This window comes from Oreochromis aureus, linkage group 16, assembly GCF_013358895.1.
Source record: "Oreochromis aureus strain Israel breed Guangdong linkage group 16, ZZ_aureus, whole genome shotgun sequence".
NCBI lineage: Eukaryota > Metazoa > Chordata > Actinopteri > Cichliformes > Cichlidae > Oreochromis > Oreochromis aureus.
This window is the reverse complement of record NC_052957.1, coordinates 34,886,476-34,913,594: the sequence shown is the minus strand read 5'-3', so window position 1 is coordinate 34,913,594 and position 27,119 is coordinate 34,886,476. Positions and strand designations below refer to the sequence as shown.

At 42.9% G+C, this 27,119-nt stretch overlaps 1 protein-coding gene across 1 annotated transcript in view; it reads left to right on the top strand.

Moving 5' to 3' along the window:
- Positions 1-27,119, top strand: part of cntnap5a (contactin associated protein family member 5a) — a 125,052-nt gene that overhangs the window by 61,215 nt on the left and 36,718 nt on the right. Inside the window, exons 7-14 of the mRNA XM_039600461.1 lie at positions 1,075-1,218; positions 7,711-7,978; positions 12,009-12,152; positions 12,277-12,442; positions 16,226-16,332; positions 19,469-19,588; positions 22,470-22,670; positions 26,503-26,659. Of these exons, the coding sequence (XP_039456395.1) occupies positions 1,075-1,218; positions 7,711-7,978; positions 12,009-12,152; positions 12,277-12,442; positions 16,226-16,332; positions 19,469-19,588; positions 22,470-22,670; positions 26,503-26,659 (1,307 nt within the window). The remainder of the gene's footprint in view (positions 1-1,074; positions 1,219-7,710; positions 7,979-12,008; positions 12,153-12,276; positions 12,443-16,225; positions 16,333-19,468; positions 19,589-22,469; positions 22,671-26,502; positions 26,660-27,119) is intronic.

Genomic DNA, 27,119 nt, shown 5'->3' with positions numbered 1-27,119 from the left:
GGACCCTGTGGCTCGGTCAGTACTGGCTTGGGACGCTCAGGGTCAGACACGGACAGATCAGGGTTGGCATGAAGAGATAAATGCTATCGAGGAATATGCAGTGAGGCAAATTCCCATGAATCCAAACATGTTCATGTGCAATTCTGCAGGTCTTAATGCTCAGTTCAGATTTTTTGATCAAATCTGATTTGTTTGTCTGTTTGTTCACACTACTAATAAAATGCGACAGCAAACGCGCTCTAGTGTGAACGCTCAAAGCGGCCCGCATGTGCAAAAGAAGACGTCACACACAACGCGCTCTGTTTAGACCCAGAGCAAACAGTATTGTTTGACTGATGACCCTTAATATAAAGACTTCAGACTTTACGTTTCCCAATTTTGCTTTAAGTTATTAAGTTATTTTGTTATTTACATATGGCCTAATAATGATCCTTATTGCTGTTTTAGAGGAGCGGTGCTTCAAAGGATAATCTGCAGATTTCTGTCAGAATCTGTTGACTTTTTCCTTTGTTACATTAACAAAGGAAAAAGTGTTCCCTAAACTGCTGTGGCAATAAGACCACGAGGGAGTCGTATACAGCATGTAATAGGTGTGATGTAGCTTTGAAGGCTGTGAGTGTTACTCTGTCACTCACTGAATACAGTATCTGCCATAGATATGAATAAATAACACACACACACACACAAACACGCACACAGATGCACACACGCACACACACACACACACATGCACACGCACACACACACGCACACACACACACGCACACACACACACGCACACACACGCACACACACACACACACACACACACGCACACACACACACACACGCACACACACACACACACGGACACACACACGCACACACACACACACGTACATATCTATTTATTTTTTGTGTTTGGTATTTTGCATATACTTTGGTTGTTGTTACGTTGGCACAATGACAATAAAAGATTCAGATTCTTAATTTAATTTCACATCATTTTTGTTAAAAACATTAATTGTTCTTCATCATGGTGGATCGGTTTCCGGTGATAAAGGTTTTTCCACTTCTGTATTTTCTTCTTTAAAGCTGAGCTTTGGAGGGATCCCGTTGCCGGGTAAGCCCGGCACCTTTCTGAGGAAGAACTTCAATGGTTGCATGGAAAACCTCTACTACAACGGGATCAATGTCATAGATCTGGCAAAGAGACGCAAGCCGCAGATACACAGCGTGGTGAGTGGCATAGATTTCCACAGTTACTGTGCTGCATGTGTTCTTAGTGAGTCTGCTGTGTATTACAGTTTTTTCTGATGGCTTAAGCAAATTTTTTGTAACTATTGGCTATTTTTGCAAAACTCTACACACAAATAAGAAAACCCTTCACCAAATCAGCAAAACATTGTAGTTTTCTTGCAAAAGCTAATAACTCTTGCTTAACTCTCCAAACCTTCGTAAAAATGGCATTTTCATATCAAACAGTTAACACAAGTCATCACATTAATAAGCACACAATGCACCAACTACACACTGATGGTATGAATAAAAACACATCTGGCTTTTGCTTTCTCTGTGCACAAGGTAGGCTATGTCAGTTTGAGCTCATACTTTTGTCATAGATCCGTAAGCATAGAGGGATCCAAACCTCAAGTACTGGTGTTTATTCACACACATCAAAACAAACACAAGTGTTTATTTCCAAGTCCAAACAAAATAGTAATTTCACTGAGGAAAAAAAAGAAATCAGTCTACATCGTGTCGTCTCTCTGGGTCCGGTCACAAAATTTCATCTACATCACATGTAATGTCCTCTGGTCCAAGGCACCGGGGAAAATTTTTTTTTTGTATTTCCTTCTGATATCTGTACCTGAGCTGAGGTGACGCAAAAATTTCCCCGTCGTGGGATCAATAAAGTCTTATCTTATCTTATCTCTCTTAAATATCTTCATGAATGGCGTATCCAGGCCTGACATGATGCCTGGTCAATATCCCCACATGCCTCCTCCATTGCCTGTAAAAGGGCTATGCACTGATGGGGATGACGGTCATAGACCTTCCAGCGCCAGGCAGAGAAGAACTCTTCAGTTGGATTCAAGAATGGAGAGTATGGGGGGAGGATGAGTACAGTGAAGAGTGGGTGATCTGTAAACCAGTTGCGGACCAAAGCAGCCCTATGGAAACTAACATTGTCCCATATGGTGACGTATCTGGTCTGCTCTGGTCTCTGAACAGTGAGCATGTCATGCAAGGTGTCCAGGAATGTAATAATGTTTGCAGTGTTATATGGGCCCAGGGTTGCATGATGGTGAACAACACCATTTTGACTTATAGCTGCACACATAGTTATGTTACCACCACGTTGTCCTGGGACATTGATGATGGCACCGTGTCCAATAATGTTCCTGCCACGTCTCCTCATCTTAGTGAGGTGAAAACCAGCCTCATCCACAACAAACTGCTCATGACCCATCTGCCTCTAGCTCCATCACTCTCTGGACAAGACAAAACAAATGCAGCACAGCAGGCACATGCACAGCACTACAGTATGCACTTCCAGGGTCATTCCATGGTTGATTACATGGTCCACTATTGTAGCTCTGATGTCATCAGTAATTCTATTTCTTACTCTTCTTGCCCTTCCTCTTCCCCCTCCTCGTCTTCCTCTTCCCCCTCCTCGTCCTCCTCTTGCTCTTCCTTGTCCTCTTCCTCTAACTTCACCTCCTTGTCCCTGTCGTCCTCTTCGTCCTACTTCTTCACCTCCACGTCCTCTTCCTCGGCCTCCTCTAATTCTCACTCTTCTCACTCTTGCTGCTCCTTCCATTGTACTCCACATGGACAGCTTACCTGTAGCTTATTTATAGTGCTTAGGCTGATTGCAAAGTGAACTAATTATCTAACACAGTTTTCACATGTGACAGTGTGCCAGACAGTTGGCAAAATAGTGTAAATAATGGCCATAAATGTGTATAGTTTTGCTAGGAGTGTGTTGATCCTTTGGAAATTGAGTGTAAAGCCGTGAGTTGTGTTTACAGTTCCACAAAAAGAGTGCTGTGCAGTGGATTGTAGCTACAGTTTTGCAAAGTGTGTGTTACAAACTGGCAAACTGAGTGCAAAGCAGTGTTTGTGCTTTTAGTTTTGCAAACTCAGTGAGTGGTTTTGCTATAAGTATTAATAGTTTTAGAAATTGTGCTATAAGAATCACAGTTAGGGTTTAAGCATTCAGAAAAAACTGTAAAAGCTCACAAAAGTGAAAAATCCTCACAGCACAGATGATCTCTATTAGGGATTGAAACTGATGTAATGATATTTATAAAGGTAGGAAAAAATGCAGGAAGAGTACATCTGTAGGCGGGCAAAAGAAAGTGGGCGAGTGGAGAGAGTGAAACTGTAAAGGTCTAATTTGGTAATCATATATTGCAGTACAGTAATTCTATAGTCAGGTTTAGCAGGAGTGTGAGGCAACAGCCTGGAGCGGTATCTCCGTCAGGACTGAAGGACAACTTTATGAAAACTATCACATGTAAATAATCGTGGATTGATTGCACATTTCTGTATAAACTGGATGAAGTTTAGAGCATGTCCTCTGGGGGGAGAGATTTCAGTGGATATGTAGGTGAAGGGAACAGAGGTGATTAAGGAAGTGTTGGGTAGGTCTGGTGTTAAAGAGAGAAATGCATAAGGCCAAATGGCTGTGGTGAAGATAGGGTAACAAATAAGACTGGAGAAAGGTGCACACAGGTGGACCACATCTAATACTGATGGTGCAATCTGAAAAAGATGGTAGACTGGAAGGTGGGGTCATTGGAGAATGTAGCGAAGCGGCATCAGGTATTCTGTGGGAAGTAAGGATTACATTTGACAAAGGCAGAGTGTAAGGAGGGAAGAGGTCCAGATGACTGGGAAAGTACATCTGAAGGAAACTGGTGAATCTGGTGTGAGGTATTAGTGTTTGGAGTGAGGAATGGAGATGTGATTTTCAAGAACAAGGCTGATGAGCAGAGATACAGTAACTGCAGAGGGATAATATGGATGAGACCATGAAGCTAGTTGTTGAAGCTAGGTTAAGATGAGCGGTGGCGATCCCTGAGCAGCCATTAGGCTTCATGGTAAATGGTAAATGCTGATAGCGCTTTAAGTCCCTAAGCACAAAGCGCACACACATTGTGAGGATCACATTCCTTGGCAAGCTACGCTGTCACAGCTGCCCTGGGCGCTTTATCTGACACTGGCGGCCCTCACCACCACTTTGATCCACACACAGAGAGAGATTCCTTTCTGTCACACAGCCTTTATCTGCTCGTCCAACCACTTTGATAGAGGGAGACTCCATTCTGAGGAACATTTGCTTCTTCAGCGCACGTCACGCACGGTTTCATGGGAACCATAGTCCCTGTGATCCTGGATAAGCTCTGCTCCAGTGTCTCCTTTCAAAACAGGTGCTAGTCCACGTGGGCTCAAGTGATACAGCTCGTCATGGTTGTGAGACCTATGCTATGCTGTATGATTTGGAGACATAGCAGAGGTGAAGGTGTCAGGGTTGAAGTTTTCACTGAGAGTGACCAGAATGAACCAGATTAGAAATGATTACAGAGGGACCGCTCAGGCTGAGATGGACATTGACAGAGGAGGGATAGTGGAGATGTTGAAGCTGCCAGGCAGGAGTTACAGGGTGTGATAAAGGCAGATGATCCTCAGTGATCCTGATGCTGAAAGAAGAAGGCTTTATGTTTATACGCTGCTAAACAAATCAGAGGAACACTTTGAACACACATCAGATGTTGGTTGGAAATAAAATCTTTTTGGATATCTACACTGGCATGGACTGGGTAATGTGTGAGGAATGAATGGATACCATTTAATAAATACCAAAATGATCATCCTGCACAGGGCTAAATTCAAAGTTACCCTGAAAGTCACAATAAAAATGATGCAGCAGGCTGTTACGTTTTGCCAAAAATGTCCTGCCACCAACTCAGAAATGGTACTCAGAAGTTTGTATGACCTCCACATGCTTCTGCTTGACAATGTCAGGGCATGTTCCCATTGAGATGCCAGATGTTGTCCTGGGAGATCTCCCCTCCCACATCTGGACCAGGGTAGCACTGAGCTCCTAGACAGTCTAAAGTGCAGATAGACCAGCACATATCGTCCCAGACGTGTTCTACTGTATTTATGCCAGGTGAGTGTAAGGGTCAGTCAGTGGTATCAGTTCCTTCATCCTCCAGGAACTGCCACATGACAATGGGACCAAAGATTTCGCCCTAATGGCAGTCAGGGTGCTTTTGCCTTGACTGTAGAGGTCTGTGCATCCCTCCATGGATGTGCCTTCACAGACCATCAGTGACCCACCAAACTGGTCACGCTGAATGGGAAAATCATCTGGGAAAAGCCCAACACTCCAGTGGCAGATCTGCCAATTCTGGTGTTCAATGGAACAAAGTAAAGAGCGCACAGACTTCCCCTCCTACTTTGTATGAAGAGGTTCAAAGTAAGTACAAAGAAAATAATTTTGATACTGTGAGAAAAACTGCAGTTCTACTTTGACACGGTGAGACATGTAATGTGGAAGAAACAATTTTTTTTTTCTCGTGTTGTTGTTTTTACAAGACATGCGAACAGGAGGTCCACGAATAAAAGAGAAATGAGTACAACCTTATGTATTTTCTATTGCCAATAAACATATTTGACAGAGGAATTTGAGTTTAGTGTGAATATGTGTGAATAAACACGAAGCCAAGCGATGGTGCTGTTGGAAAAGGCAGGCGCTCACTTGCGTCGTTTCCCAATTTTCTCTCTGCTGATTTGTGAGATATTTGATTAGTCATATTTAAGCGAGTCTTGTCAGACACTGAGGAACAAGTGACAATCGTTACATCCATTGTGATTAAGCCCAAGTGCTGTTTGAGAGTCACCACCTACACCAATCACCAAGCCAGGTCTCATCTGAGACACCCCTGCCTTAACGTCTGACTGCTGCATTAAAAGGTCTTTACTGACAACAGAAGCAGAGGTGGAAAGAGGCTGGCATGATGGAAGCTGTAATGGAATTTCAATGGGACAATCTCCCCGAGGTTGATAGGAGGGAATCATATTGAAAGTCAAAGAGCTGTGATTGCTCCATGCTGCCCTGCAGGCAGCAGGACTGATAGGACTCTGACCTCAGCACACACCACTGTCTGTGTTTGCACTTATCCAGCTCTGCCATATTCCTTTACTTAATTCCATGGATGGTTTTATCAGTTTAAACTTGTGTGCTCATCTTGGATCGAGACCTTAATGTTTGTCTTTGTAACAAAGACAGAAACAGAGAAACAGTCATGTATAATCTATTCTACATAAATGTACGTGTGTGTGTGTGTGTGTGTGTGTGTGTGTGTGTGTGTGTGTGTGTGTGTGTGTGTGTGTGTGTGTGTGTGTGTGTGTGTGTGTGTGTGTGTGTGTGTGTGTGTGTGTGTGTGTGTGTGTGTGTGTGTGTGTGTGTGTGTGTGTGTGTGTGTGTGTGTGTGTGTGTGCGTGTGTGTGTGTGTGTGTGTGTGTGTGTGTGTGTGTGTGTGCGTGCGTGTGTGTGTGTGTGTGTGTGTGTGTGTGTGTGTGTGCGTGTGTGTGTGTGTGTGTGTGTGTGTGTGTGTGTGTGTGTGTGTGTGTGTGTGTGTGTGTGTGCGTGTGTGTGTGTGTGTGTGTGTGTGTGTGTGTGTGTGTGTGTGTGTGTGTGTGTGCGTGTGTGTCCACATGTACATTTACACCACTGACCCTATTTTCAGCTGCAATAAGAGGAGACAGTGTATTAAAAATATATGTCCATTTTGCTGATTGTCTCCATGGATGGTCTGATGGTGTGTCGCTGTGTATTATGGGATGGAATAGTCTTTCAATTCTTTCCTCCCATAAAGAATGGTCCCAGTGTTTCCTCTCATAAAGGAGGTAATAAAGAACGCACTGAAACACATTTCTGTGGCATACAGAGAATTCAACCAGTTTCCAGTTCCTCTTCCTTTAATGACACGCTTTAATGGAGACTTCTGATTGGCTGTCCCCAGCCAATATAATATTTTTAACAGCAGCTGGGTGGGGCAGGGTTGAATGAGGCCAATATTAGAGTCATCTCTTAGCAGCCAATAGGAGCCAGTAGAATAAACAACTGCTTGAAGCTTTAGCCTCCCAGACATGACTTGGATATTTGCTGACCCCATATTTAATATTTGAGATGCACTTCATGCAGAAATACTGGCAGCTATTCACCCATTCTGTGAAGATAAGAGAGCCTGCTTTTTAAATGGATCATTTAATGACCATCCCTGTGGTATGAGAGTGTCCACCACTGTAACACTGTAATACTACGTATATTGCAGAAAACAGGAAAACAGTGAAAAACAAAGTAAATCCATTATGAAGAAACGCTGACATTCAGTTTTCTCTCTCAGTGTGAGGTTATTTGATTAAATTTTCATTTGACACACTGCAAAATGTGTCGGCTCTTTTACAGCGTTACTATAAATTTATATTCTGTTCCAAGTACTACAAATTGGTACTGATGAATAATTTGCTGTTGATGCCAAATAATTCAGTTTAATGAATATTGTGGTTGACACTAGAATAAGGTTCTGGTGTCAGTTCGCTTACCATTTGTTCCCTGTTTGTGCATACCAACATGACATTTATTTCCCATGACACCTAACATATTGTGCAAGATGCATGTAAATCTGCATCCTCGGCTTTTTTGTCCTCTAGGGCAATGTGACCTTCTCGTGTTCGCAGCCCCAGCTGGTGGCTTGCACCTTTGTGAGCTCCAGCAGCAGCTTCCTGTCGCTCCCATCAGCATCGCCTGGTGCGGGGGGTTTCTCCGTTCGCTTCCAGTTCAGGACGTGGAACCCGGAGGGGTTACTGCTCTCCGTCCAACTCAACCCAGATCCACAGAAACTGAGGCTGCAGATCAGCAACAGCTGGCTACGCCTGACCCTCCACAGCTCGGGACGACAGAAATCAGAGGTCTCAGCCGGTGAGTCCACACAACAGACTAATGTGTCCCTGATTCTACTGTGCACTCCTGATAGTGAATACATAATAGCAACTCAAGAAACATGAAATATAGTTACAGAAATGATCCTCATGCAATGATCAGGAGCCAAAGTCCAAGCAGGAGAAACTACAGGACACCAGGAGAGGCCCTGTGGGTCATTTTTGTTCGAGCAATGCAGAAACCTGTAGAGATGAAAAATGAAGCTAACGTTCACAGCTCTGGACCTGTGCACACTCACCCTGTTTTAATACACGTAATACTACCTGGAGGATGGAACAGCTCATGTTTTTAAAGTACACTTTTAGTATTTGATTAACCCTAGAACACTATCGCCGGGTGATTTACACCCGAGCAAATACATTTACATGATTTCTCTCTCCTGCAGCTGTTTGCGTGTCGAGGAGCCTGTGCCTTCACCAGGGAAGTCTCAAATTTCCCAGGAATGGGTGGACCAAAGACCAGCTTTCCAGAGTCATTATTTTGTTTTAGGAGGGTTTTTTTTTTCATTTTGTTAGACACGGCACAGTTGAAAGTAAAAGGAGACCACTCTAATTTGTCATGTGTTGTCATATTTTGATATATTTGATTACTTTTTATTGGTTATATTATATCGGGTAAAAATCACCCGGCATTAGTGATTGTGTTACTATTTATAGCGATAGTGTTCTAGGGTTAACCTGTTAATTAGAAAATATGTATGTGTGTGTTTCACTGAGTTTTAGTCATTTTTCTTTACAGTGTGTGGTTGTAGCAGTGTGACACATTTGATTGATTTAATGTTGTTTTATTCTATTTGTGAGTCTACTAAGAAGTTACTACTAGCTTAGCAGAAGGACTAGATGAATTAGTTTAGCATGAACACAGACTGACACAGGGTTAGGTCAGTTTCAGCTTTTGAATCACATTTCTATTGACAGCATCATCGGAGAACACCAGCCTCAAAAAAGCCTGTTTGCACTGCTGAGTCCTCCAAGGTGCTTGTTTTGTGCTCAGCAACCAATTTAATCTCTTACTTGTATCACCTTCATCCTCAAGAAAGTCGAAAATATAATTTTTGGGGGGAGGGTTACTTGAGGGAAAATATCATCTAATTATCTGTATAGGATTCCTTAGCAAAAATAACAGAGATAAGTAAGATTGCTTGGGGGAAGTCAGGCTCTCAGCAGTTGGATGGCTGCAGGGAAATATAGATGGAGAAGAAAACCACAGCTCAGGGACTGTATTCCCTTTTATATAATTTGCCTCATGGTGCATTAAATTAAACATCTGCGCAAGGACATATCAGCCTTAGAGCTGCAGCCTATGAAGCCCATGACCTCGAGTCCTGCAGTTATGCAGAAACAATACATTTACCATAGTTAAAGGAAGGGATCTGTTTATTGTTCGTGTTACCGTCATCAGAATCCCTCGTCTTTCTCGTCGATTTTTGGAGGTCAAACTGAAATTATATATAGCATATCATAGCATCTATAAGCAGCAAACAACATTATTATATTAAACGCAGTGCGAGACAATCCCCAGGTCCTCATCTCTGATGTGTGGAAACCCATCCTGTGGGAACATGCTGCACCAAGCACAGATGCAGGGTGGAGGACATTCCTCATATGGAGATGATGTGTGATGCTCTGTTAGCTGAACACCTTCTCTATGATGCCGGGACCAAAGAGACACGCAGAGAAAACTGGACTCCCCGGTGTGTAAACATGAGCGCAGCGTGCTGAGTGAGCGTCGGTTACAGCGATCGTCGGAAGCTTAAGAAATAAATCATAAACATGGAAACAGTTTTTTGTCAAACTGCAGGTTTTAATTAAAGTCAGCTACAGATTCTCACCTTTCTCACCACTTTGCTGGAACAGTGTAACAATGTCGGACACCAAGCAGCATCACTCTCAGTGTAATCATTAAACTCCAGACTTTCATTTTTCTCCAAAGTTGAACTTTTCCCTTCAGTTTCATTAGCACTGTCACATCACTGTTTCACACTGCTTCCTTGTTCAGCTGGATGATAGAAGAGCATTGGCAGGATGAAAATGGGCCCTGATTGAAAACGTGGGAGCTACGTGCACTGGGACCTTGATGTGAAAAGAATTTCGTTAAGAAGTGATCTCCATCACACTCTAGTCAGGAGACACACAACATGTGATGTTACATGAACACACAGATTGGTGTGGACACGGGGCTGCCACTGACACTTTGGAGCAGTGATTCAGTTCAATTCAGTTTTATTTACACAGCGCCAAATCACAACAACAGTCTCCTCAAGGTGCTTTATATTGTAAGGTCGACCCTACAATAATAGATACAGAGAAAAACCCAACAATCATATGACCCCCTATGAGCAAGCACTTTGGCGACAGTGGTCAGGAAAAACTCCCTTTTAACAGGAAGAAACCTCCGACAGAACCAGGCTCAGGGAGGGGCGGGGCCATCTGCTGTGATTGGTTGGGGTGAGAGAAGGAAGACAGGATAAAGACATGCTGTGGAAGAGAGACAGAGATTAATAACAGATATGATTCGATGCAGAGAGGTCTATTAACACATAGTGAGTGAGAAAGGTGACTGGAAAGGAAACACCCAAAAACTCAATGCATCATGGGAAGGGTCACCGGTCCAGCCTAACTATACGCTTTAGCAAAAGGAAAGTTTGCAGCATAACTGAAAGGAGTGATTCAGGGTCACCTGGCTGTCAGACTCCAGCTCCTCCATCTTGGACTGATTATGATCCTTATTCTGCTGAGGAGATGCTGTGAAGTCCTCGCCACGGCTGTGGCTCTTGACTATGATCCTTATTCTGCTGAGGAGATGCTGTGAGCCGCCACGGTGGCTCTGACTAGAACACTGGTGCTGTAGCACTCGAACACAATCAGCCCCGGGTTGGATGTGAAAACGATAAGAGCGTTGTGAAGATATCAGCTGACATGAAACACAAACACAAGCTGCCTCAACCTGAATGTTTAAAGGAGGCTCAACTCTGAGCTCACAGGGAGCATTAGCTGTACATACAGGGACTCTTTGGCCATGTTTAGTGTGAGTCTTCACCACTCTAACACTTTAAAAGATGAGCAGCAGCCACACAAACTGACTAGCCAGCAACGAGACAGCAAACACATGGTGAGATTTATATATCTGACCTGAAAGGAGGGAAGGAAACTCAGATTAATGTTGTCTGTTGTTGTGAACGGAGAGAAGGAAACAAAACTGCCCGCAGCCCTCAGGCTCTTCTGGGATGCAGGGATCTGCTGCAAGTCACAGGCACTGTTGGACTAACTGAGTGTGAGTGGAACAGAGGCGTGGGTCAGTCAGTCCTCCTGAAGCCTCCAGCTTTGTGATGATCTGTCACAGCCACTTTTATTTTGGTGAAGCGCTTGGTGGCTTACAGGTTAAAGGTTTGGGTTAGGCAGTGTAGGCAGCAGTCGCTGTAGTAACCTTCTCAGTCATCATCAACAGACTCAGCAACAAGGGAACAAAGAATCTGACTGACACATATCAGAAGATATTCCAGATGTTGGTCTGCAGAGTCGTACTAACATTTTTCAGCTAATCAGAGTAGAGTGTGTATGCTCATATGTCTGCAAACAGCCTTCTAACTGTAGGTGATAAACTGTAACAAAGATGCTGGTGTCATCTTTAAGTGAAGAATGGAGAAGGATCGACTGCGGTACAGTGCTTACTTCACATTAGTGGAGGTAATGCACCCACGTTATTTGTTGACAATAATAAAGAACCAGGAAGAAGCTGACGTTAGTAATTTCTCCACATTTCCATATTCACTTCATCTAAATGATAAAATATGCGCTGAGTGACACGGCGGAGGAGGCAGACTTTTTGTTTGGAGGCTCAGAGTGATGGAAGAGGCTGGAAGCTCTGCAGCTCCCGTGGTGTCCGTGAAAACAAGCGTGTGTGTGCACAGGAAATTTACTGGCAGCTCTCAAAAGTCTATTTTTAACTAAAGTAAAATAAATAAATATTGTTGTCATTTAAACTTCCAAACTGAACCGTTCTTCATCAGGCAGGAGAGTCAGCGATGGACTGTGGCACTCTGTGAGCCTCGACGCCAGGAACCTACAGATCACTCTGACTGTGGATAATGAGCCCTCCTCCACTATTGAACTTTGGGAACAAGTGCAATCAAGAGGCAGCTTTTACTTTGGAGGTTAGTGGATTTACACACCATGCTTCCAATATTAACATAGCTTAAGGCGTTCTCCTTTACACTCTAACCGAATGTTTCTTGGGAATAAAAGCTAAAGGTTGTACCGTGTGTTATTTCCATCCAGGCTGTCCTGCGACTGCTCCAGACTGCCAGGGCTTTGCTCCAGCCTTCCAGGGTTGCATGCAGCTCATATTCATCAACAGCCAGCTGATGAATCTCAGTCATGTACAGCAAGGACTGCTGGGGAATTATAACGAGCTTCAGTTTGACACGTGCAATATAAAAGACAGGTAAAGTAGCCTGAATGTGTTTGAATAAGAGCATGGCTCAGACGTATAGCTGCTAAAAGCATGCACACACGTGATTGTTGAATGTCAAACATTATCCAAGATGGCACCACAGACTCATCCATGCCCACGCTGTTAATTTGTGGATGACAGCGTGCTGCCTGCAGCACAGCCTGAATGTCACTGACATCTTGTCCTATAGAGACAAACTGACAGGATCGTCCAATTAAAGTGCAACAGAAAACTTGCGAGTAGCTTCTCTGGCAGAGGACTATGCTAACAAGCTGCCTCCCTACTGTCCTGTGTGCCGTGCTCTCCCTCATTACCCTGCACAGCTGTGGGTCCTGTGAGCACCTTCATGTGGATCATGTACAGGATTGAAGTAAACATGCAAACTGCTTTTTTCTTCAGTTTCACATGTCTGCTGTCTAAGCCAGCGTTTGCAAACACAGGAGTGACGGGAGTCTCCCGTGTCAGTAAGGCGAACGGCGCGCTGTAGGAAGTGACCGAATGAAGGAAGGAGATGCAGCAGGCACCTCCAGGAGCATGCTTTTGGTGATCTTCCATGTAATTTCATTTATTGTAGGGCGTCGGTCAAGAAGCAAACTGACAGGTCAGCGTGTGACGCGTCATTGGTCTGCTAGTAGGATTACACAAACACCGTCAGGCTGTATTTGATGAAACATGGCTGAAACCTTGGTGCAGATACTGCAGTGGTGTACAAGTTCACCCAAATGAGTTCAGCCATCCTCTGTTTTCTTTAAGCGAGCTGTTCTAAGCAGCCATTTCTACTGCTTAGCTGGGCACAGGGACAGCAGTCTCAGCCTAGTCCAAACATCCCTCTCCCAGCCACCTCCTCTGGCTCTTCTGTTTGGACACTGAATTGGAGATGTTCTCAAATGAGCTGGAAAACATTTCCTTCATGTTCTGGGCCTCCTCTTGGATGGACGAATTACTCAGCTTAGATGCATCCAGGAGGCGTCCTCACAGGAAGCCTGAACCATCACTGAGGGAACAGCAGCTCTACTCTGAATCACTCAGATCCTCATTCAGCCTCTGCTGTCACTTTATTATAGAGGCCAACCATTGGTACATCTCTAAAGCTGAGCCAGGACACCCTTTAGTTTTTGGTTGGAACCTGTTCTTATTCAAATGATGACACATACAGCAGTACCACTGGTTACATTGTGCCATGTGGGCCAGAGGGCTGCACTGTGTACAGTCACTGTTATCATCCAGTGCACACACTTCACAGCATGCCAGCCTGTACTCCCGCCTTTATGCTTGAACTCTAATTTAGGCTCCAGCAGCTCCTTGGGGAAACTCCTTCATCTTCATCTACATGCTGACTGTGTTTGTCTTTCCTTTGGTGTTGGGTTGGTTACATATTTTACACTGAATAACCATTTACTTCCTGAAAAAGATGAATTTATCAGGCTTATGTTTATTATTATTATAAAATTAAAAACCCCCAAATGTCATGAACCTGCATCTCTAAGGACAATCAGGATCTGTGTCTTTGTATAGTGAACCTTACCGTCCTGATGGGTTTATGGTGTCAGTCACTCGTTTCAAGTCCTTTTATGATTCTCGTTTGTCCTGGAAATCTCTTGGAGAGATGGCTCCTTGGAATCAAAACTGATAAACGAAAGTGGATAAAGCGTGCTGTGCTTCAGGGCTAGCTTACGCCATCGAGTTGCTATGATACGAGAGTGGGATGCCTCGGGGTTTCTTAGTGAGATCCACCTTCACCCGTGACATCTGATTTCTCACCAGTATGGTGAGAGCTTGGTCCTGGGACATATTTACTGGGTGAATGAGATCAAATGGAAAATTAACTGGTAATAAAAATCATTTGAAAACATGAGGGAGGTGAACATATGAACACCTTCCTCTTTTCTGTTCTGAGCCTTAAGCTGTCGTGAGATTTAAACTTTTCTTTGACGATACGAGGAAATGAACTCCATCAGACTGAATCTTCTTTGCTTTCGCTCTAATTACACTTTGTGACTCACTTTATTGTTCGTGTGCACCTGGGTGTGCCAGCTGCTGTCATTTCTTGACCTGTAAGGTCAACCGTGCACACAACATCAGAAAATAGCCAGACGGTAATTAAACCGATGGCTGCAACCTTATCCGTGTTGCGGCCGGCCCGTGCCGCTGCAGTTAATAGGTGAGAGATAAAAGTGCATGAAATTATAGATGCATGCTTGAAAGGCTGGCAATTATGTGAAACTGAAGGAGGCTCGAGGACGGGACTATTAATCAGAAGAGTGCAGTTTAAAATTTTCCCTGAAACACGTTTTGTGGTGAAATCCTATTAACGGGCATTCTTGTCTGAAGGTGACAGAGATGCATTTATTTTTAGAGAAACGCTGCCACGGCTCCACTTTTTCAAATTCAGACAAGGGCACAGTGTGAGAAAGCGTCAGTTCACACTTGTTTTTATTTTTACTTTGCACAACATGAATCAACAGCAAATGAGTCTTTTGGGGGACTTCAAAGCTGGTGTTCATGACAGCACAGGAGCGAATAAAGGGGAACGTGAGCACGGCTCTTTCTTACCTGCTGGATAAAAGATCGGCTTTGTAAACACCAACAAAACAACTGGTTCTGTTAGTCGCTAATGCAGATGCCTGGAAGCCGCCTATTTATGTGGGTTTGTTTGTTTTCCTTCTTTGTGGTCGGAAGTAAAGTGTTATCATCCTGAGCAGCTCCTAAAGCCTCAGTTGTTCTGAAAGCTTGAAAGAGCTCGGCACATTAGGAGGTAACTACAGATTTTTCAATTAGTCAGCGGACGGGAAAGTTAATTAGCAAACATTTTGATAATCAATTAATTACAAGCAGTCAAAAGACAGAAAATCTCTGCCTGCAGCTTTTTCAATGAGATAACTTTTGTTCTGTGTTGTTTCTGACATGATGGCATGTTGCATGTCCTTCACTTTGAAATCGCTGCTTACAGTCTGAAGAGAAATGAGCTGATCAATCATAGATATATGCATCGATATACCCCTTTGGTAGCAGTGACAGAGGGCTGATCTGCTCAGCTCAGCTCTGTGTGAGCATTTGAGCTAACATAGCATGGCAGACGCTAACAGCAGCAGCATTTTTTCTTTGCCTGTGAACCTGTGAAGTCAGTGTCATTACTGAAAAGACTGTCAGGTCTGTGACAAACCTCTCCTTGTATGTGTGTATATACACATAAAGCTGTGCCTCACTGAACAGAGAATGACAGACTGTCCATAGATGTCGAAGGAGACTGAAAGGAAGAAGAGAAGGAGGGGGGGGGGCATGAAAATGAGAACAGCAGCTATTGATGAAGGGGGCATATATAGCCTGAGGCTGGAAGGGGTGTGAATGAGGTCCCGCTCCTGAGATTCAGATAATATCTCCACTTAAATGTTTGCTCATGTAAAAATAGCATAACATACTAAATCATTATTTATTATTAGTAGAAATAAATTAACAGAGTAGAGTTTTTAATTTTCTGAGGTGGGTTCACCGTTCGTTCATGTGCATAGTCTGAAGTTAAGCACACGCTAATGAGTCACCAGATTGTGAAACGTTGGTGCTGTTGGTGAACGAGCCCAATGTGTGCACATTATGACTTATTATCGACGAGTCAACCCAACAACATACAGTCAAGTATACAGTGTGACGAAATATCGTCGTGCTGGATCAAAGGTTCAAACTGTGAAAATAAAGTGAAGAAATTCAAATGTCCATATATACAGGTACAATCACTAAGTAAATGAGTGGATTCCTAAACTGTGCTTTCCTTTGCAGATGCCTTCCTAACCTGTGTGAACACGGAGCGCGCTGTTCTCAGATGTGGAGCTCTTTCTCCTGTGACTGCTCAGGGACGGGTTATGCTGGAGCGACATGTCACAACTGTGAGCACTTTGTCTCACTTTCATTTCTTCACCTCCTCTCAAAGCCGCCATTACACCCGCTGCACCGCCCCATTTATTCCCGGTCTGCCGAGTTGTGTCATTCGATTCGGCACACATCCACCAGCCTCGCTCATACCTTTCTTCACCTGTGCAGAGCAAAAAAAGCTGTCCTGCTTCAACCTGACAAGACCTTTACAACCGATGCTGCTATTCTCGCTTTCAAAATTCTGAGAATCTTTTTTCGTTACACCCTAAATAGTGTTAGACTGGCTGACTTTAGACTGACTCTGCATGTAGGAGTTTTTCCTTACGGCTGTCATTTTATGACATCGCCTTGATATTTGCTGTGGAGACGGCTGTTGGAAAGTATGTGTGAAATTCCCCTGCCCCAGAATACTGATATCTTGTTTATATGCAGCCAAACACAGTCGTGTTTGGCTGATGGAGGGAACATGGCAGATAAGATCATCTGCTGAATTAAAAATAGGGCCTTTCATCAACTTCCCCGTAAACACGTGAAATCAACTTTTCTGTCTGGACTCAAAACCTGAAACCTGACAGAGTCTGAAAACACTCAGCAGATTCAATGTGATTCAAAAATGTCTGGCTTCATCTGTGGAGTTTGCACACACACACACACACACACACACACACACACACACACACACACACACACTTCTCTTGCTGAGTTCAAACTGCATGACTGTGACAAAAAGCTCTCATTTTGCCCTCTGGGTGGTTTTAGAAAACAGTCCACTGGACAACACCTTACCATCCTGGTTATACTGGCTGGCACTAGCATCATAACTGAGACTTGTTGGCTTTGACAGTTTCAGTGGCTGGAAACATTCATTAGTAAACTTGAGACTTAATTTTTAGCTCATGTGGCCAAAGGACTGATGAGGTATTTGTCATCTTTCCTTCCAAAATCCACAGAATCACTGATCCTCCTGCAGTGTTTGTGTGTGTGTGAGTCTTTGCCCAAAGTGTTCCCCAGGTCAGTTTCAATCAGACTGTGTAGCTGTGAACTCAGTTTTGTTTGTGCATCTATAGATGAGAATTTGTGTCTTTCTAAAAGCTAATTACAGAGTTTTTTGCAGCTTATGTATGAATTCTGGTTGTGCTTCCTGACCTCGAACCGATTTTATGTGGTACACGGCGCTCAAAAATCTGTCAAAAATGTTTTAGTACGACTTTGGTAAGCTACGAAGCCGCACCGCTTGATGGATTGTTGGAGCATTACGGCTGCGTCCTCTAAATTTGTGACACGCCATTTCCTCTCCAGCTTACGAGTTATCTGCTTTAGGCTACGTGTTTGAGAATTATACCACGGAGTCAGGTACTTCGGATTTGAGGCCTTAGTTTTCACAGGAGCTACAGTATCCAGAGTCGCATGCGTAGTGAGGAGGTAAAATTATTAACAAGATAATCGACCTCTGTTGGAGTAGTGTTCAGATAGCTGCTCTGCTCTATGTTGGTACAGGGCATTGAAGATGATAACAGTGGGTGGATTATATTCTTAAACTTAGTTACAGCACTTTCAGAAAGACATCTACTGTGATAAAGTCTACTCTCCACTGCTGTGTAATCAATTATTGTAAATGTAAATGTTATCAGGAAATGATCAGACAGCAGAGGGTTTTCAGGAAACACTGTTAAATGTTCAGTTTCTATGCCATATGTTAAAACAGAGATCTAGAGTGTGATTAAAGTGGTGGGTGGGTTCTTTTACAGTTTGAGAGAAGCCAATTGAGTCTAATAACAGATTAAATGCCATGTTGAGGCTGTCATTTTAGCATCTACATGGATGTTAAAATCACCCACAATAATTATTTTATCTGAGCTGAGCACTAAATCAGATAAAAAGTCTGAGAAATCAGAGAGAAACTCTGTGTAAGGCCCAGGTGGACGATAGATGATAACAAGTAAGACTGGTTTCTGAGTTTTACAGCTGGGGTGGGACGAGGCTAAGCATCAGGCTTTCAAATGAATTAAAAAGTCTGTCTGGGTCTTTGGTTGATTAATAGACTGGTGTGAAAAATTGCTGCCACACCGCCCCTCGGCCTGTGCTTCGAGGTTTCTGGTAGTTAGAATGACTCGGGGTGTTGATTCATTTAAACTAACATAATCATCCTGCTGCAACCAGGTTTCTGTAAGGCAGAGTAAATCGATTTGTTGATCAATTATTAAGTCATGTACTAACAGAGACTTGGAGAGAGAGACCTAATATTTAATAATCCACATTTCACTGTTTTACTCTTTGGTTCAGATGTGGATACTGTATTGTTCTTTCTTTGTGATTTTTATGTTTAAGTTGTTTATTGCTGGTTTTAGTTTGTTTTTGTCTGTTTGGGAGCTGACACAGTCTCTATGGAATGGGTTTTGGGGGTAGCAGGAGGAGAGAAGCTGCAGAGAGGCGTGTAAGACTGCAACTCTGCTTCCTGGTCCCAACTCTGGATAGTCATATGCTGAGTCATATGCTAATATGACAACTCTGCTGTCATATTAGTCTTTCACACAGCACCGTTTCAGCTCATCTGGGCTCTTGAAAGCAGATCCTGTTGTATCTAGAGAAGCTCACAAAGGACTGTGCTGTCATGTAGTGTTAATTGTTCTCCTTGAGTTTTTTTTCTTTTCTGTATTTGAATGCTTTGTGATGTCTCTGCCGTTTATCTCAGTTTGTTACGTCAACTTCTATTTTTGAAAAACATGGCGTACAAATAGGCTGACTTAACTTAATTATTTTCATCAAATAACAGAAGTTATTATCAAGCCAGCAGCAGACAGTAACGTTTGTTTGCTGTCGTTGTCCTTTCATCCCATTAAAATGACAGTCACTGCCACAAACAAAGGCCTCTGTTAGTCTGTATCTTTGTGAAGGCCTGTTGTTTAAGATGTTCCTCGATGTGAATCGGTTTGTGTGGAGGACATTGGTTCAGGATGTTGGTGCCATAATTAGCATAAAGAAAAAAACCCAAAACCAAAGCATGGGCGTACTTTACTTCTATAATACAGCACAGAGTTCATACATTTAGATAGGTTTTGTGTATTCATGACTCATCCAATCGAGAGCCGTCAGAGCGTGGGCTGATTCTTGGACGAATGACTGATTTCTGTCCCACTCTGCATCTTGCAGCCATTTACGAGTCTTCCTGTGAGGCCTACAAGCTGAGTGGCAGCTCATCGGGCTTCTACTTCATTGATCCAGATGGGAGTGGTCCTTTGGGGCCCACACAGGTATACTGCAACATGACAGGTGAGATCATTGTAGACCTCGTGTTGTCACCTTTTACTCCATTCAACATCACCCGAGAACACGGAGAAAGCTCAGAGTAAAGAGTGCACTGGCTTACAGATTAGCCTGCATTGATCCAGAGCCCAGCAGCAGTCTAGGTGACCTCCTGAGGGTTTTTAAATGCATGTTCAGTGTGTGTTAAACACAGATTTAATCTTTCATTTGTTTCCAATCTTTTGGTTCTTTATGTATATGCAGCACGCTGCCTTTTGTTGCCTTGATCTTTAATTAAAGGGAAAAGTTTTCATGGTGTCTTCATCGAATAATGCTTCAATTAAAAGGTCATCTTGTCCACTCTAGTACGGCTGAGAGCAGAAATGTGGGATTTGTTGCTTCTCAAATCAAAAAGATTACAACTTGGCACCGGGTTAGTTCAGTCGGATGAGCGGGCGACCGGCTGGGGTCGAGTCCGACCCGTGGCCGCATGTCTGCCCCTCTCGCTTCCCTGTATCCGTCCAATAAAGCCAGTTAAAAAAAATATTAAAAAAAGATTACAACTTGACAGGCTTAGAGATCTTAAGCCCCCTCCCCGTGGCCTCCAGAGGCTCGGGGTCATTAACGTCAACAAGGGTTAATCCCCTCGGGAGCATTAGTGTGCACAGTGCATTTCATGACAGGGTCGCAGTAATTCTGGATGTTTTGGATGCAGGGCGAGTAATGGTGCCGCGAAAACATTTAAACTGTTAAGTCGTTTGAAGGAATGCATAAATCTGCGCATTTCTTGGGTAAAAGTTTTGGTTTTGACCTGATCCCAGCTCAAAGTCACGTCTGCACCACTCGCCGTGCTGCAAACAGGAATATCCACATTCATTTTCACAGAAATTTGCCCATTGATTTCTGAAATCCTGGCAGTTATCTGTTGCTCGTGGAGAAACAAGGAAAGTGACGTCGAGGCAGAGGAGTCGATAACTCGATAATTACAAATGTGGCTGTTGGCAGCACAGATATCGACAGTGATCGCGTGGCACCAGGTTGCATTTGGGAGAGGGTTAGTGTTAGTGTTTGGGAGCTGTGGGAGCAGACTGATGTCACCAGTGTGGGTGTTTTGATTTGGGAGACATCGCCCAGCAGACAAGCCAGAAAGAGCTTTTGATGGCACAAACACAATATGCTCTGTGTCACCTGAGATGTGACTTTTGACAGACAGGCAGAGGGACACGAGCTGATCCACAGTCTGCATGACATATAGGACAAAACATATTGAGTTTTGACACTCTGGAGGCCGTGCTCGTCACCGCGCTGTCACAACTTTCCCAGCTGCTTCGTCCCTGCAAGGTTAATGTAGCAGTGATGACATTACAGAGCGAAGCATTCTCTGCTGCTCTCGTCCAGCGTTTGTTTTTTCAGTCGTCTCCTTGAAAATCTCAATCGTTCTGCAGCAAATATGTCTCAACTTGACCTCAATTAAGGAATCCATTAGAGATGTAAATAACTCTAAGCCTGGCAACCTGATGAGAATAATCATGAAGTAGGACACATCGTCTGATTTTATCCAAAATATTCTGTGTTCGTATTTGGATACGAATAAAATCAGGTTGTTTTTCAAAGTGTAGGGTTTGAAGTGACGTGTTGTCTTTGGTCACGTACTATAGGACACGTTAGGATAAACCTAATATGACAGGATCACTCCACCCTGTCAGATTTATTTATATTGCATCAAATCACGACAGCAGTCGCTTTAACATGCTTTATACTGTAAAGTGAAGAGCCGTCAATGACAAATGATGTCACATCTTTGTTTGTTTGCTTTTTACTTCAGAGTTTTGCCAATCAAGTCATTTTCAGTTAGCCATTTAAGACCGGTCGGAGTGGGCACGCTCCGTTTTGCGTAACTATTTTTAAATCCCGGTGGAACTGCAACCACATAAACTAGCACAAATATTTTTGTTGCATATGAAACCAGACGAGTTGTACTTACATCTTATGCATTCAGCTTGTCCTAGGTCATGGTTTCCTTCCACATGTGGCTTTGCAAAAAATGCGTAAAAAGCATTTGTAGCAACAAAAACATGATATTCCAGAAACAGGCTTTGCCGATCTGATCAGCTGTTCATAACACTTCCTACTTGGAACAGACGTCAGCGCGATCTATCTGATGTCCGCCATTACCGTCCCGAAACGCAGAAACGTGGTAGTTTTTTCCTCTGGGGCATTTATATGCTGGTGTTTTTAAAATTCATGTCCGAGCTTATGCCTTTCTGTATCGTTTCTGGGATGATTAGAACTTAAATTACACTGTTGGAAATAGTTTATTTTGATGCACATGCTGTTTTTTTGCAAATTTGCATTATAAAATTTATTTTTGTTTTTCTTACAGTATATAAAAAAATCGTGTATCTCAAAAATAAAACTATGAAGACACTCTAAATAAATTTCCTGTGGTTGGAAACTATTTTGTGCAACTTTTTTGTATTTACAGTTTTAAGGGATAAACCTCTGAAATTTCTCTAACTAGAAATATGTGTAGAAAAAAAAACATATTTATTTGTACTTTATTCCACTTTTTTGCAATTTATGTAGTTATGGACTTAATGCATACATATTATTAAAATTTGGGATATAACAGTTGTATTGATGTATAGCAACTTGAAATAATCCCAAACATGGCACTACAGCATGTAAAAATATAAAGATAAGCTCTGGCGTTCTGTGGTAGGTCTTAAAGGGTTAATATAACTGTGAGTTTATTTTATATATAATATAGCAGAGTGTTCACGTTCATGTGTCCAAATCTGTGTTTAACGATGACCTTGTGTTGCACACAGACACATTGTGGGTGAGATCTTGGTGCAGGAGGTCCAAATGTTGGCTTCACAGTAACAGGGGAACATTTTTCTTGCAGAGAAGAAGGTGTGGACCGTGTTGTCCCACAACAGCACAGCTCCGGTCACAGTTCAGACCTCTTCCCTTCAGAAACCTCACGTCATGATTTTCAACTACAGCGCTTCGGCCGAACAACTACGTGCCATCGTATCTGGGTCAGAACAGTGCCAACAGGAAGTGGTTTACAACTGCAGGAAGTCCCGTCTTTTTAACACAAAAGGTCAGTGGCTGTCCTAAAACATGTCCTGTCATTTCTAAGGTCACCAGTACAACATCACTGAGAACAGCTACACTGTATGCAAACGAGTAGACACTGGACACGTGCGTCAGCAGAAATACGGGGCAAACCTGTTTGCCAGGAATATGCTCTTACATGCATTTGCTTGCTGACCCCACGCCTGGCTCCCCCCCACTGTGGGACTGAGTGGTCTCATCCAAATGAAGCAGTTGAACGTTGTGTTTTTGTAGTGTTGCATTGTCAGGCTGTCAGCCCGGGGCCACGTTGGTAGCTGCTGCCCCCTTCAACATCCCCTCGCCCACTGCTTCCCTGCTCTTGTTATAGTTTAACAATAACCTGAAAGGCTGTGTCCAATCTTTTGGTGTACATTCATCTCAAATCTCTGGCACCTATGGTGTTCCAAACATCCGAGCACTCGCGCTTAAATCATGAAAGATTCATGAAGTCCCAGATTCTGCTGTTCCCTGGGTAGCATGTGTGCACAAACAAACAAGTTCATTATCACCCCAGACATCAAACAGAGAGCCAGAACAGCGTATTTCATAGCTGCGTGAACACTCGAAGAAACAGTCTGAGTTTTGTAACGGCCGTCTTTGTTGTTTGGACGCTCGTATCTCCCGTGGAAAAAAGGTCAAATGTCTTTTTGTAATCCACTTCTCTGAGCGTGCAGGTATAAACAGCATCCATTTAACCAACAGTGTTACTCAACAGAATATGCAAATCGCTCTTAGACGAGATGCCACTCATCCTGCTAATTTAGCAGAAAAAAACAACAGCAGTAGCTGTTCAAAGGGTCCGCTGGGTTTTCTGGTGCAGCGCGTGCCAAAAACATCTGAAGTTCACCTCCAGTTGTGGCGTTTTGCTGTGTAGCATGTCCTCTGACTGCCATCGTTCCTGCCAGTCTGAACACAGATGTTCAGTCATGTAATGTCCTCGTACTGAAACCATTCAGCTCTGGTGTGATTTGCATTTTAAACATGTTGTTTTTTCCTTATTAAATACTCATAATGAACTCAGTTTGCTTTGAGGCAACTGTGGCTTTTAACGTGACAGTGAATTAATATTAAACATTCACAACAGCACTTTAATTACTCGTCTTTTTGATGTCCTATTCTGCAGTCTTCTTTGTTCTTTTCACATTTTCTTTTTTATCTAGCAAGATTTTCCCGTGGATACATCCTTTATGAACTTACCCTGGAATTTCCATCAGACAGCTCGCTTTTTAAACACTTGTTTTTAAAGCTGCGCTAAAGTGGCTCATAGAAAATAGAAAACAGCACCAAGTGAAAGTTGGTTTGCCAGCTGTTTCACCGTCATAACTTTATATTGGGACATATTTTGTCTTATATTTGACACAAAAAAAATTTCATTATGCAGAAAATCAAATTAATTAAAATGATGTCATCACCCGTTGATTCCAGTGTGGCTCTCAGCACCACCTGCAGCATTACAGCTAAGCACACAGTGAATGCACTCAGGCGTTGTGAAGAGAGATCATGCCAGACTGAAGGAGACAACATGTCCTCCGTCCATGCGTCCGCTTATGCTTAACAGGACTGCGGGCAGGATGGACGATAGGGGCAGCGCCACCTGTTGCCGGGTGTGTGTAAAACATGTGGGGCAGAATATTTGAGCTGTAACAGCAGAAGCTTTGTTTCTATGTGTCCTCCAGCTGTCCTGTTGTCTTCCCATGTCCTCCTTGTCCACCCCAAAGAGGACATAGTTTTGAAAGAAATAGCACAACAGCCACGTGTCTCTGCAGCATCAGGTACAACCATCAGACAGTTTACATGACTAAGACTGATGGTGAACAGTGTGAAGTTGCAGTGAACCTGTAAGATTACTAAAATGGTAAAAGGTAACTGCAGGTGCAAACATAGACACATAATATGGACAGAAGTGTGTCTGTTCTCTTATTTTGACTAGAGGACAAACTGAGACCTAAAAGTTAATTGAAATTAAACAGGCTGTGTACTTGGTTTGAATATAATCCAGAGTAACTGAGAGCTGACCGCTTAGAGAATGTTGTAGTTCAACAAAACAAAGTTGTCAGGCTGTTAAGGTGCAAAACTTAATGAAGCCTGAAGCATGTTCACATAGGAGTTGTCTTTTTCTGGGATAATTGCTGCCAGTAGTTTACAGTGACAGAGGTCAGTGTATTGAATTTTTTTATCTTAAAATCTGCATCCACTGCAAAACGCAGCATCACCCAAGCTCTACTCTCAGTTTCTCTGCTTCACTGCTGCTGAACGATCTCTGCAGGAAGTGGATGATACTGACCTCTCTGACCCAGAGCTGTGGTCTTCTTTTCATTCACTCATTCATTAATCATGTATTTCTATATACACACACTGGAAATATGTTACTTTGTTATTAAGTGTTAGTCAGACTCTAATTTAATTAATTATTAAACCTTTGACTTGAAGTCAATCTTTACTTAAGGACAAATTTATCTGACATGTTAAGTTAGATAAACATTTTCAAACCACAAAAACTAAGTTTCCATTGCAACAATACAAAATTTCAGTTTGACTAAATGACACAGAAGAATAATGCTGTCCTGTAGTACAATAGGTACTACAGGACAGGAGTGGGAAGAAGTAGTACTGATGTATTCCCTCCCCCTCACATATTTATAGCTCAGTGTATATACCTGAGTATATTTAATGAGCTGAATGCTGCCCCTCATCTCTGCACTGCATACAAACCTTTACACACTGATTTAAATGTAGGGCTATTTGTGTTTAGCCCACAGTTTGACCCCACACACAGACACACAACCACATTTCCTAGTAGTTCCCACCGTGTGCACTTTAAAATTGTCATTCCCCCTTAAATAGCAGCCCTCAGCTCTGCGGGTGCAAAGATTGTGAATATTAATCCTGTCAGACCCAAACCGTCAAAGAAGATGGAACTGAGATGTTTATTAACCCTTATAACAAAATCCTCATTTGTTTTTGCTGTATCCTGTTGTATATGATATATTTTTATTCTATATTTATTCTATACATGTGATACATTGGGCATTCAGTCATTTCAGTGAAGGACACAAGAAACATTTTTTCCTGTCAGGAAGTGATTAGAGAGACCTCTCCTGCAGGATGTATTGATTGTAGCCTGTTCTGGTTTGTGTTCCTGTTTGATGTCTCAGGACTATTTTAAAATGTGCAGCGGACAGCGATGAATACACAGGATAAAGATGTGGATTATTTCCATCCTTTGTAATGCAAATGTTGGTGCATACTCATTGTTCCTGTAGCTCCTCACTTATGCATACAATTAACATTTGTGTCACCAGTTTTGCCAAAGTGATGGATGATGTTAAAGTGAATTTCACAGCGATGGTTCCTGCCTCTGACCCCACTGCTCACTGCTGTGACATGTATCCATACATAAATCTTTGCCTGTAATGTATGCTGCAGGATGAGAGCCCCACAGCATGTAACACTGATTATGCATTGTGACATGTGTCTTAATGGGCTTCTCCATGCCAGCTGGCCTCTGTGTAGTGCAGGGTCACATTGATTGAAGCTGTTTAACCCTTCAGTTATGTTTTTGGTTTCAAGTAGTTTGGCGTCATTTCACTGTTTATATCACGTATATCATCATAGCATTTAAAATAAACAATAATAATAATAATATCTTATCTTATTTTATTTCATACTTCTTTTCGATGGTGTTGTTGTAAATTAAAATAAAGAAACTGTCTCTGGGTTTCATGTTTTTTTTAAAGCCAGTGGTTTTATTTGTGACTTGTATTTGCTGTACTGTGTGAGTCCTTTGCAGCAGCTTGCTGACTGTGGTTTTGTTGCAGATGGCAGTCCGCTTTCTTGGTGGCTGGACCGGGAAGGAGAAAAGAGGAGCTACTGGGGAGGCTTCCTGCCTGGGGTTCAGCAGTGCTCCTGCAGCCTGGAGGAGAACTGCATTGACATGAACTACTTCTGCAACTGTGATGCTGATACAGACACATGGTACAGACAGTGCACACATGGCTGCTTTTATTCACATCATGAACACCATTCTGTATCCTGTAGGTGAATTACAAAACTGCTACTGCAAAAACGTTTAAACAGCTACCAAAAGTTAAAGCTAACACAATCAAAAATGATGATAAATCATTTAAACCTCACGTTGATTTAAAAGAGTCCAGTGCAGCGTTCTAGATTTAGGAAGTGAGACGTTCTGCTTCTTAATTACATCATTTGCATCGTTGCTTCTTTCTGACCAACACTGAATGTGTTTCACATCACTGCTCTGGCTTTGAAAGCTGTTTGACCCTCCCTGGTTTTCTGATAAAGGACTTACTGCAACAGGCTTCTTTGTTGACTGCAGACGGGCCAGTCGAACTCCCAGACCCCTCTCTGCAGCTGGAGTGTGTGTGTGTGTGTGTGTGTGTGTGTGTGTGTGTGTGTGTGTGTGTGTGTGTGTGTG